We start from the raw sequence: 13378 nt of genomic DNA, 5'->3' as shown, positions 1-13378 counted from the left end.
TATAGTAATCTTGATCTGCACTGCTGTAGAGCTTGTACAGTAAGGGATCTCTTTTGGGTCATTCTACGTAAAAAGTCAGAATCTGAAAATGTGCTAGAATTATAACTTGAGAGGTTCATAAGGTCTCATCCGCCGTTGCATCTAGGAACCTTTAGTGCAGCTTCATCCTCGGACATACCATTAGTCGAATGGGTCTCTCCTCGCCGATGTCAATAGGTACGTTGGTACTCTGGATCCAGGTGTTCGTGCATAGGTGTCGCAGCCTCACAAATGAGTTCCTAAAACATAGCAATCAATCAGCCAATGTTACTGACTACTTGTGTCAAAGACATGCCTCAACTTATTCAGCATTATACCATACAATAACAATTACATCTACCTCTCTATAGTAATCAGAGAAGAGGGTAGATTGTAGTTTATACATTTATTTCAAACTCACAGTCTAGGAGTTGTAGTCTGTTAATCCTTAAAAAGGAGAAAACTTAAAATGTAACAAAATATTGGGATGCGAACTTTGGAGAAATGTTGGATGTGTAAGCTTTTCCTTACCAAAATGATTTCAATTATTTTGATCTTACCAATACAGTATTTATTGGGAATTTCCCTTTCTGAAATATCTGGCAGAGATTTAAATTCACAAGGCTCTACTGTCTTCCAAAAGCAAGTAATTCAAAGCAGTCCATATATTACCAATCAGTTGTAAGGTGCACGTAACTCATCAAACATTACATCATGTCACTATACAGTTGGTGCCATAATGTTCCATAAAATGTTTTTGTGAGGCTCCACTTGCCACATACCAGCGAAATAACTACAATGTAAAGTCTGTATTATTAACAGTCAAGAGGGTGTACTTGTTTTACAAAACGAGATGGCAGTCTTTTGCTTTGAAGCAATTCTTTTGTCTTTTTCATCTTCCTAACTCACTTGTCAGCGACATCTTGCTGCACCGCTGCGTGGAGTGATAGGGAAATTAAGAGTTTCCAAAATAGCTGGTAACCAGGCTGGCAGTGATGAGGCAGATTCAGCATCATGTCAGGCGAAGCTGCCTCAGTTGTCCAGGCCGCTGAGGGCCTCCTGTCTTTCACTTTGGATATTTCCCCCTTTGTTTTGATGTTTTTACTGCTATACAGAACTAACCTTGGTAAGTAAGAGGTGTAGTTGGATGTTCAGAAATCCTTGATGACAGGCGGTGTGGCTTATATGTGTATGAGTGATTTTTTAACATGATGGTAGCTCTAAACATGTTAGAACTGTCATGTGTAAGGGGAGTCTTACCATGTGTATAACCTCTACCAAGTTTATATCAGCTTTGTCAGAGCACCAACCTATGAAGATATCTCCACTACAACCTCAAAACCTCCAGGCATGGAGGACCTCTGTAAACACAGCCTTCTGTAGCATTGCAACCTTGTGGGAAAACTTTGAACAGAGATGAATATATCATTGAAGCCCCACTGCACCAATACATAATCTACACTACAGACGTGGCAGCTGCCAGGTTTGTCAATTTACTGAAAGAAAATAGGAATTTATCCATGAAAACATCAACTATTTCTTAAAGCATTCTCTGAACTGCATTTTCGGTAATTTGATTTCTGGCATATTGTATTGTATTGTAATTGCATTTATATAGCGCTTACTACCCCTGACGAGGCGTCGAAGCGCTTTTTCGGCGAGTAGCTCGCTACTTCGGGACCCATAGAGGATGAGTGTTGAATTAATATAGTGAAACATGCAAGTACATTTTAAGTGGTGGATAGGTTAGTCAGTTAATTGGATTTGGAATGATAGCAGAAGGATAGAGGAGGACAAAGGCTTGCATTTATATAGCTTGCTTCATTTTATAACGGAGCACTCCTGAGGCGGAAAGCCGGGAGTTAGGCCACGGAAATCATTTTAACTGCCACATATTGCACAACTTGCTTTTAAATACTGATTTTAAAAATTGTTGTTGTTTTTTTGCATTATTGCACACGAGCACTAATTTGGCCAGGGACAGTTGGGGCGTATTACTGTACCCACCTTAGGCTTACCGAGGGCCGATTCTGGGCCATACTCGGACTTTGACGGGCTTCCCCGAGGGCGACGACTTTGGCCGCCATCTTGGGAGGGAAAGCCCGGTTAGCGCTCTAGCGTCCGGGCGAATCACGGCCCGGGCGCCTTAAAAAGCACAGGCAACGAGGCATCAGTAACTTCATTTTATAACGGAGCACTCCTGAGGCGGAAAGCCGGGAGTTAGGCCACGGAAATCATTTTAACTGCCACATATTGCACAACTTGCTTTTAAATACTGATTTTAAAAATTGTTGTTGTTTTTTTGCATTATTGCACACGAGCACTAATTTGGCCAGGGACAGTTGGAGCGCGTTACTGTACCCACCTTAGGCTTACCGAGGGCCGATTCTGGGCCATACTCGGACTTTGACGGGCTTCCCCGAGGGCGACGACTTTGGCCGCCATCTTGGGAGGGAAAGCCCGGTTAGCGCTCTAGCGTCCGGGCGAATCACGGCCCGGGCGCCTTAAAAAGCACAGGCAACAAGGCATCAGTAACTTCATTTTATAACGGAGCACTCCTGAGGCGGAAAGCCGGGAGTTAGGCCACGGAAATCATTTTAACTGCCACATATTGCACAACTTGCTTTTAAATACTGATTTTAAAAATTGTTGTTGTTTTTTTGCATTATTGCACACGAGCACTCATTTGGCCAGGGACAGTTGGGGCGCGTTACTGTACCCACCTTAGGCTTACCGAGGGCCGATTCTGGGCCATACTCGGACTTTGACGGGCTTCCCCGAGGGCGACGACTTTGGCCGCCATCTTGGGAGGGAAAGCCCGGTTAGCGCTCTAGCGTCCGGGCGAATCACGGCCCGGGCGCCTTAAAATGAAGCCCATTTCCCGTCCGCGCAGCGGGCGGGCGCAGCGGGCGCGCCGATGGCGCGCCGGAGGTGCGCCAGAGGCAAGCCCGTCTGGGCCCGTCCGGGCCAGACTGGGCCTCGGGCCAGCCACTCTGCCCGTGGTTCCTTCGGGGCCTTCGCGACTATCGCGGGAGGTGCTCGTGGCACTTCAACATCTTGGGGACCCGGGCTGCCATCAGCACGCCTAGAGTGACGCCCCTTTCTGTTGTTGCCAAATCTGCCCAGACCAGAAGGAGTCTAACCTTAAGAAGGCTGGGCGATTAGTGGAGATGGCGCTACTCAATTGCAGATCTCTGCCAAAGCATTCGGTAGAGATCAGTCTGCTTATTGAAGACTGTAACTTGGACGTGCTATTTCTCACGGAGACATGGCTATCCTCTAACACTGACTTTGATATTATCTCCGCACTTCCAAGCGGCTTTAATATTAAGTATCAGAACAGAGAGCAAGGGAAGGGCGGAGGTCTTGCCATAATTTATAAAGACTCCCTGACCTGCAGACTCGAGGAGGGTGGAATTTCAGATGCAGAAAGTGCCGGTTTCAATATCCAGATCTCACCCACCCTTTCCCTCGCAGGCTTCCTCATCTATCGCCCCCCAGGAAGTCTTAGGCTTTTTTCTGACTCCCTACTAGAAGCCACCTTAGCAGCTGCAGCCCGGGCCTCCAACTTTATGGTATTAGGAGACCTAAACCTGCATTTTGAGGATCTCAAGGACAGATCCGCCGTAGATTTAATCTCAAACTTTAAAACCTTTGAACTTGAGCTCTTAAACAAGGAAGTCACCCACAACAAAGGCCATTTGTTGGACCCGATCTTTTCCAACAACTCCCAGCTTGTACTGAAGTCCCCTCTGCCCCTACCATGGTCGGACCACTTCGCCGTGCCTTTTTTCTGGGAAATTTTTCCCGAAAAGGTCAAGGCTCCACATCCTCGTATACTTCAAAGAGCCTGGCCGAGGCTTTCGGTGGAAAGCCTGAAAACTGCCCTTGAACAGTCCATTCCCGAAGTTGGATCCGATGTCCTGCAAGCAGACACAAATTTCCATAACTGGCTCACGAATTCTCTGGACACGGTTCTGCCCCTCAAATCAATTATAAAAAAGAGTAGTACTTTTAAATCCCCCTGGTTTACGGCCGAATTAAGAGAGCTCAGAAAGGCCTGTAAAAAATCTGAACGCACGTGGAGGAAAGACTGGGCACCTAACAGCAAGGCCTCCTATCAGGCGGCCCTTAGGCTCTATAAAGCCGCACGACAAAAATCAAAGGCAGTTTTCTTTGAGGAGAAAATCAGACTGTCAGCCAACTCCTCTAGGGAAACGTATAAAATCGTTAACCAGCTTCTTAAAATTCCAGCCCCAATCACCATGCATAATGAACCCGAAGCAAGGTGCGATCAACTAGCAGACTTCTTCGATGGAAAGATACAGAAAATTCTTGACAGCCTCCCTCAATCTCTTGCAACACCGTCTATCGAAGCCCTTTCCACCGCGTCTACTAGTCTTCAATTTAAAGCGTTTAGCGCTATAACCAGGGAAGACTTTTGCACCACTCTCTCGAACATAAAAAGTGGTTCTCCTTCCGACCCTGCCCCGATGCACATCCTCAAACAGATTATGAGTACCATAGCCCCTATGGCCACAGAGCTGCTAAACATTTCATTTACCACAGGCATTGTTCCCCCGAGCTGGAAACAGGCCAAAATCAAAGCGCTCTTAAAGAAACCGGGTTTAGACACCTCGGATTTGGCCAACTTTCGCCCTATCTCCCTGCTTCCAGGATTGGGCAAAGTGGCCGAAAAACTGGCGAATAGGCAGCTCTCTGGTTTTCTAGAGACTAATAGTCTATTGAGCAACTCTCAAACGGGCTTTCGCCCAGGCCAGGGCACCGACACGGCCCTCATAGCGGTGACAGAGGAGGCCAGATGCATCTTGGACTCAGGGGGATCAGCGGCTCTGATCCTCCTGGATCTAAGCGCTGCATTCGATACCGTGGACCATGCAACCCTGATCAAACGTCTCGCCAACTTAGGCATCACAGGATCTGCCCTCAAATGGCTGGAATCATTCCTGGAAAAACGATCTTTCAGGATATGGGAAAATGGTTCCATGTCTAAATCCACTCCTCTTCAGTGTGGGGTTCCTCAGGGCTCCTCCCTGAGCCCCACACTGTTTAATGTCTATATGGCCCCGTTAGAGGAGGTAATAGCCCCCTTTGGGATCAAATCCATCAGCTACGCAGACGACACACAACTCGTCGTCTCGCTGGCACGCCAAGGGGGATGCCCAGATGATCTCCACAAATGTCTAACTGCAGTCTCCGCGTGGATGACTGATTCTAAGCTCAAATTAAATGGAGCTAAGACAGAGATCATGCTTCTGGGTAATCAAGCGACATCTTTGCCCGCTGAGCTTTGGCCCCCCTGCATGGGTGAACTCCCTCCACCCAAGGAAAAAATTAAAAGTCTTGGGGTCTGGTTTGAACCTCAATTAACGTTTAAGACCCATGCAGAGAAAGTTGCCGGAGGTTGCTTTGGCCTTCTCCGAGCAGTGCGGAAGGTACTCCCTCTTCTGCCTTTCCAATCAAGAAAGTTACTAATCCAGGGCTTAATCCTATCTAGATTGGATTATGGTAACGCCCTCTTCTTGGCTGCACCTCAGGCCTCCATTAATACTCTTCAACGAGTACAGAATGCCGCAGCCCGGCTGCTCATGGGGGCTTCGAGGCGGGCCTCAGCCAAACCTCTGTTAAGAGCCCTCCACTGGCTCCCAATTCAGGAGCGAATCTCTTTTAAATCACTCTGCATCGCTCATAAAACACTGCAAGGCAAAGGCCCTCCGGCCTTGAGAGACATGATTCGCCCCTATAAATCAGCCCGAACCCTGCGGTCCGAGGGAGAAAACCTGGCCACCACTCCTAGAGTGAGGAAAGCACGTTCAGGAGGCCGCCGGTTCTCGTTGAATGCGGCAAAAAAATGGAATGCACTTCCCAGGGAGCTCCGGATGGAAACCTCCTATCCGAAATTTAGAAAGGCACTCAAAACCTTTCTTTTCCCTAACACACCCTAGATCTTCCCTTCTTGAGTTCTCTGTTATTATCACTATTGTTATTATTTTAACAGCGCTGGGACGCTCGAGGGCAGCCATGCGCTTTATAAACCCAATTTCATTTCATTTCATTTCATTTCATTTCTTGTTGACGCACGCTATTCAGGAAGCCTACAAATGATTAGTGGTGAATTAATATGGTGAAATATGAAGTAATTTCAGTGGTGGATATTAGTCAGTTACTTGAAGTGAGAAGGATAGCGGAGGGATAAAAGGGGAAGAAAGATTTGCATTCATATAGCACTTGTTACCCCTGATGGGTGTTGAAGCGCTTTTCTGGCAAGTAGTATGCCACTCCGGAACCCTAAAGGATTACTGTTGAAAATTAATATAGTAAAAAATATGAAGTAATTTGAGTAGTGGATATGTTATTCTGTTATTTGGGTAGTGTATTGGTATAGTTTAATATGGAATTTGAGAAGTGAACATGTTAGTCTGTTAATTTCGATTGAAAAGGATAGTGGAGGGATAAAAGAGTGAAGGATTTAAAAAAATTTTTTAGGTCTTAGCAGTAGGAGGAGGTTTTTGGATGAGTAAAAAGGAGTTTGGGAGAGTTTTGGAGGGGAGGACCCAAAGGGAAGAGTTTAGAAAGGTTTGTTTTAGGGGATCGGTATAGTAAATGAGGTGTCAGATGATGCAAGGAGGGGTAGAGTAGGAGAGAGTCTAGAAAGGGTTATTTTGGCAATCATAGTAGTGGTATGGGGTTTGGGATAAATGAGAGAGTGGATGTAGAGGATATATTGATAGATGTATAGGATGAGAGATAGGGTAGTGCATTGGAAGGAGTAGTAGAAGAAGTTTGAGATAAGCCAGAAGGTTGGGCTAGAAGATATATTGAGCGAAGGGTAGTGCATTGGAAATGCTAAATTAGAAGAAAGTGATAAATATATAGATCCATAATTACATTGAAAGTATATAGATACATAAAGGAGGTAAGTATATGTAGATTAAAGATATTGATAGAGGCACAGGTTGAGAAATAGGGTAGTGCATTGGATATGCTTTTTCAGGAGAAAAGTAACAGACACACAGATCCAAGTACATGGAGGGTACATAGATGCACAATGGACGTATGTACATGTAGACCAAAGATGATTTTTATGTATTTATTATTCTTATTATTTTTTTTTCTCTCAACAACATAATAATTTTACATGTTTATACAAAGTAATACACAAAGATAGGTTCATATCTATAGTGAAAAAAATGGTTGTATACAGAGGGATATGCTTTAAATTTCTGTTTGCGCATGGTGCTTATGTGGGGAAGAGCCAAATCTTGAGTAGTTTTCTGAAGAGGTAGAAGAGTGATCAGTATTGTGTGTGTTCGTATCAGGTGTGTTTTTAGTGCTGGTATTAGCTGTATTAGGATAGCAATCGTGTAGCTGTTCTGTATCGTGTTCCTCATCCAGCATGCTAAGAAGGCATTTTGGTGAGTCTGCATGTGTATGTGTTGGAGATGGTGTTTTAGAGTGAGTTGGAGTGCTGTATTGCTTTTGTAGTATAACATTGTTGTGAAGTAGACATGAGGAAGCAAAGTTGTGAGGTGTGGCATGTTGCTTATACTTTTTGCGGGAAACATCCTTTACAACGCAACTTTTACCACGCAATGCCTTTACAACGCGGTATTTACAACGAATACCTTTACCACGCATTGCTCTGGGGGGCGCTCTAGGATAGGGAATAGATTTAATTTACTATCCAACACCTTCCCTACTATCCATGGGGACTGGAGTTGGAATAGTAAATTAAACTATTCACTATCCAGCGCCCCAAAGCACTATGCGTTGTAAAGGTATTCGTTGTAAATACCGCGTTGTAAAGGCATGCGTGGTAAAAGCATGTGTCGTAATGTCATACATCCATTTTTTGCGTGTGTTTAAGGCGAAAGGTGTATGAGTCAGGGTAGGTGGTGCAGCATGTGGGTCATGTAGTAATGTTCTAAATTGTCCAATGGATAAGAGGCGGTTAGAAGAGAGGTGCTGTATTGCTGTATCTGTGTTAGGTGTGGTGGAAGAGTGAAAGCTTGCCATTGGAGTTTGTTCCTTTGTGTGGTTTGAAAGGTGGGTATATGTTTGTATTTTGTGATGGTAAGTATTATGAGGTGTTGCGCTTTGAAGATCTTGTTGTGATGGTGTGTGTGATATGTTTTGCTTTTGAGGAGTAGTGAAAAAGGGTGCTGATGTATATGTTTCATGCAATGGATTTGGTTTTGTAGTATTGTTTGTGAGAGGAGGTTGTGACGTAGAGGGAGTGGTGATGTGTTTATGAGCAGAGTGCATGTTGTGTGTAGGAGGGAATGAAGAAGAGGTGAGAGTGTTTATCTTGGACCGGTATGTTGCAAGAGTTACAAGGTGTGGTGGTGTGCAGTGTGTGTTGTGTGCTAGTGTTATTATGGTAGAAGGGAGAGGAGGGTGTTTGTTGGACAACTGATGGAAGGATGATTATATGTTTGTTAGTGATAAAAGGTGGTCTGTTAGGTGTAATTGCAGCAGGGAGAGTGTGTCTGAAAGGGATGTAGTTATGTATGGTGTTGATTGGTGTTGTGTTAGTGATGAGTGTATTGGTTAGTGGTATAGGATAGAGTTGTGTACTGTTTGTAGGTGATGGTGGATATGTGTGGTAGTTTGGATAATAGGGTGTGTAGATGTGGTTTGGTTTGGTTTTTAGTGCATGCTAGTTCATTAACCTGTGCATAGTGTTGTGCGTGGTGTACATTTGGTGTGAGTGTGTTGCTCTGTTTGTGGATGTGGATGGTGTGGGCTGAGTATTGCTAAATGAGAAAAAGGGCAGCATTTCTGGCCCTAGTCCCGACCAGGCTTGAACAGGCTCTAACAGGCAACTGCCCTTGTCCTCTCTGCCCTTAACAGGCTCTAACAGGCAACTGCCCTTGTCCTCTCTGCCCTTAACTGGCTCTAACAGGCAACTGCCCTTGTCCTCTCTGCCCTTAGCCTCGACGCCCGGATTGAGATGCCCTAACCCTGCCTTTTTTTTATAGCCCTAGTAATCAGGTGACCCCTTCAGCCAATGGGAACCCTAACACTATTCAATCACAACACTAGCCCTAACATCTAGAACCAATAGGAGACCATGACCTTACAGCCAATCATAGCCCTAGTCCAAGCACCCAATCAGTTCAAAAAACCTGATCTCTACATTCAAAAAAGGCCCTACCCCTACCAGTAGTCCCAAAACAAGTCCATGCAACCAATGGCACAGGTAGCCCTAGTCCCTACTTCCAATAGAAAGCCTAACCCTACTCCAAGTCCCACACCTAGTCCAGCAACCAATCACACCAGAAGCCCTAATCGCTACTTCCAAATAAAGGTCTAAACCTAGCCCTAGTCCCACCCTACTCCCAATGACCTATAATATAGGAAGCCCTAGTCCCTACTTCCAATAGATATCCTAACCCTAGCCCTAGTCCCAACCCTACAATGATTGAATCACAGACCCAGAAACCAATCAGAACCCTCAAACACCCAACCAATGAGGACATTAACCCTAATCCAATAGAAACACCAGATACAACCACTAATCAGTGTAGACATGTACCAACCACTAGCAGACCATATAAGGTCCCAGCGAACTCGGACAAGGTTTGCTGGCCAGGGAGTTGAAAGCTGCTTCTCCTGTTCAGAATCTCATAAGAGACAGACAGGCTCAATCCACACTTTGGACTTCAGCAGGTAAGGGCCTCACTAACTTGAAATCTAACAATACTGTTTGAAGAAACCTTAACTCCCTCTGCTGGCCAAAAAAAAAAAGAGCACATGCCCTAGTAAATACAGTTTAAACAGCTCACAGAAGCACCCTCTGATGTAGAAAATCCCTGTTGCTGGGTGGGGGGGGGGAGGGCTGGTCTCACTGGCTTGTGAACGCAAAATGGTGGCTGGGAGTGCACTGATTTAACATACAGGTCTTAGCACAGAGCAAAGGAGAAATTTGAAGGGAAAACAGAATTGTCACCAAGGAATGAGAGGGACAAACTATAGAGGCTGGACTGCAAGTCCCACAATTCAAGATGCTAAATGGAGGCAATCATGAGCAGGGAAAGACACAAGTTTAAAAAACAACACAGGTGATCAAATATGCAATTACAGGCAGGCTAAAACTACAATTTTTAACTGTAACAACCACAGGCAAAGACAGTAAAAACAGAAAGTGGAAATCGTTTTTTAAACAACTTTTTGTCTTGGGAAGAGACAGCACTAGCCTGTCTCCTTACCACTTCCTGGACTCTGCTCACTGCAATGCGGGGCACAGATAGACTGCAACTCACAAGATGGAGGAGAATGATTTGGGGTGCACCCAGAAAGGCTTTAAGGGGCTGGGCAGGTGTGAGAGGAGGTCTCAGACTTGCCTGGTAGCTGAATAGCCAATGGTATGCTGCCCTGGGGGTGGGGTCTGGGCAGCTGCTTCTCCTGTTCAGAATCTCCTATGAGACAGACAGGCTCAATCCACACGTGTGAGAAGAGGGCTCAGACAAAATAAAACGTGATAGAGGATGTTGAGAAATCGCAGCAAGTTTTTTTGCAATTACTACTCAATAATACTGAATGTAAGTGGATTATGAGAAGCAAACTGTGGAAAAGGTCTGAACCCAATGGAAGAATGGCATACGATTATTCTTACAAATTGCCACGTTGAGCGCATACTGATGATTTATTTTTAACAATTATTTCCATTCCTCTCTAAACTAATGCTGCCTTACACACAAATATTAATGATGATTTGTTGTTCACAACTTCTAACCTTCCTTACCATGATGGTGCTGTGTTTCCCAGTATCTTTAACATTTTCTGCACATAATCAAATAGCAGTTCTATATGTCCTTAAACTAATATACTGGTTTTACATCTGGGCTACATCAGGTTCGATTGATTATTGCCCTCCTCCTTCTGTAATCTCCCTAACTGTTCACCAAATGTTTCTACATCCAGCCATACATTAGGAGCTCTTTAGCAAAGCAAACTATCTAGTCCATTCACATTAGAGAGACAACTCATTTATAATGTGTTTTGTCTAATTCCAGCAACACGTGAGTGGCTGCTAAACTGTGTGTCTTGTTTTATCCATTTACATGACCAAAACAAACAATTTCTTAAATTACACACTACGAGCCAGATGTAGGAGCCATTTACCGACCGGTAAATGGGTTTTCGGTATGTAGGGGGCTTCATTTACCGATTCGGTAAATTTACCGAATCGGTAAAATACCGAATCGGTAATTTTACTGATTCGGTAACTTCGGCATGTAGGTGGGACTCTTCAGAGTCCCTAAGGCCTTACAGAATCGGTATTTTACCTCCCAATCCAATTGGGTGGTAAAATACCGATTCCAGGTGTGCATGCACATGTGTGCATGCACACCTAGCCATGTGACAGACAGACATGCCCTTAGGGCATGTCTGTGTGCCACATGGCAAACATGCCCGTCTTTGGGGTGCTAGAGGGTGTCAAAGTGACACCCCCTGCACCCTTGCTAAAATCGGTATTTACTGATTCTGTAATTACAGAATCGGTATTGCCCATTGATTTCTATGGGCTTCAAGGCCCATAGGAATCAATGGGCAATACCGATTCGGTATATACAGAATCGGTAAATACCGAATCTTAAAGATTCGGTATTTACAGATTCTGTAATACCTACATCTCCCCCCTTCATATTTACCGACTCTTAAATATCGAATCGGTAAAATCCGGTATTTAAGAGTCGGTAAATATGAATTACCTACATCTGGCCCTACATGTCCAGTGTCAAATTCTGATTTAACATCTTGTAGCATGGCCTGAATTGTGGGTATCACAAACCATTCTTAAAATGAGCCTCTAGATAACGTTACTCCGTATCAGTCATTTGTAATGTGCTGCTCCCTCTTATTGATTTATATGCAGCTGTCTCAGAAGGTCTACTTAATCTTGTTGATTTTTGCATCACGTTTTTAGATGTTTATTGGACCTTGAAAACGTAGTTATTCATTTTTGATTTTGCAACAGTCCTTTGCCCCTGGGTATGTGGGACATGTCCTCACTGTGGAGAGGTGGGCTAGGTATGTGGGGGGCCTCCCAGAATATGTATAAAAGAGGACATGACACGTTGGATGCACTCTGTGTGTGACAACAACAGCAAGCGATTGCCACACATTTATTTATAGCCTATGGTCTGTGCCTGGGCTGGAAGGCTGAAGTACAATACAAAGTATTGCAGCTGCCGGATGGCTCACTACATCCCTCCTATCCTTTCATAAAAACAAAGTAACAGAAAGTTATCAAAATAATAAAACATGAGTCCACCTCCAGTCCTTGTGGTCAACACATAGTTCAACAAACGAAATCTCGAAGTCTCTTACTCGGTCAGGGGTTCTCTCTCAGTCGATAAGGATGACCATGCTGAGAAACCCCTCACTCCTCTGCTCTGTGTCTTTCACTTTCTCACTTAGCTCCCTATCTTCTTCATTTTCTTGGATCCTGAAATCCGTCTCTTCACAAGTTGGCAGAGGTACTTTATCTCCTCGTTCCCTCTTAGGGGCTCCTGTGATTGGGAATCTTGTGAGCCATTACTTCCAGCCTCCTGTTGCGATGTGACTTTTTTTAACCACAAAACGTTCCTTGACACTTGCCGATTTCCTATTCATGCCGTAACCATTGTTCCTTTCATTCCGATGACCTCCCAGACCTCTTTCTCAAATGGGGTTCTGAGCTTTGTCCTGGATGTCTGTTTCTCAGAGCCACCTGGTCTCCCACACTGGGTTTCACCTTCCTCGCTTTTCGGCATCTCTATCATTGTTCCTCTTCCTTTTGACTTGAGCCATGTCTCCATCTATCGTTCCCGACATTCACTGTTCACTCACCTGAACAACATTTCTCACCGCTTTCCGTATCATGAGCTCAATTGGCGGGCACCAAGTCGTGCTATGGGGTGTCTGTGGATATGCCCTCAGGAACTGATGCAAATATCCTTCTAGCTCGACCTGCTGGTCCATGCAATCCTCAGTGACTTATTGAGAGTTAGCATGAAGCATTCGACTTTCCCATTAGCTTGTGGCCACTGGGGAGTCACTCTTCTGTGCTTGATATTACGATGGTGGAAGAAGTCTCGAAACTCCATCCCCTGGAAAGGCGGCCCATTGTCCGTCATGGATCTCTTTCAGCAGCCCTAGCATGTCAAAGGTCTTCTCCATCACTGGTTTGATGCATTCAAAAGCTGTAGATGGTACTACTTCACTATGGGAAATTTCGAATAGCTGTCCATCATTACCAATGTTGGATGCCCATCGAAAAAAAATCCAAAATCCATGCTTATGGCTGACCATGGGCGGGTGCTAGCCAGTTCTGTTATCACTGGAGGCAAGG

The 13378-nt window shown here is 44.8% G+C and overlaps 1 protein-coding gene across 1 annotated transcript in view; it reads right to left on the bottom strand.

Annotated features, from left to right (window-relative positions):
- The window catches only part of ITPR3 (inositol 1,4,5-trisphosphate receptor type 3), a 568454-nt gene that overhangs the window by 231725 nt on the left and 323351 nt on the right, over positions 1 to 13378 (bottom strand). The window contains exon 12 of the mRNA XM_078644240.1: positions 179 to 278. Within this exon, the coding sequence (XP_078500366.1) occupies positions 179 to 278 (100 nt within the window). The remainder of the gene's footprint in view (positions 1 to 178; positions 279 to 13378) is intronic.

The sequence above is a fragment of the Lissotriton helveticus genome, chromosome 5_1, assembly GCF_964261635.1.
Source record: "Lissotriton helveticus chromosome 5_1, aLisHel1.1, whole genome shotgun sequence".
Classification (NCBI taxonomy): domain Eukaryota; kingdom Metazoa; phylum Chordata; class Amphibia; order Caudata; family Salamandridae; genus Lissotriton; species Lissotriton helveticus.
The sequence above is the reverse complement of the archived record's forward strand: the minus strand, read 5'-3'. Positions and strand labels throughout refer to the sequence as shown.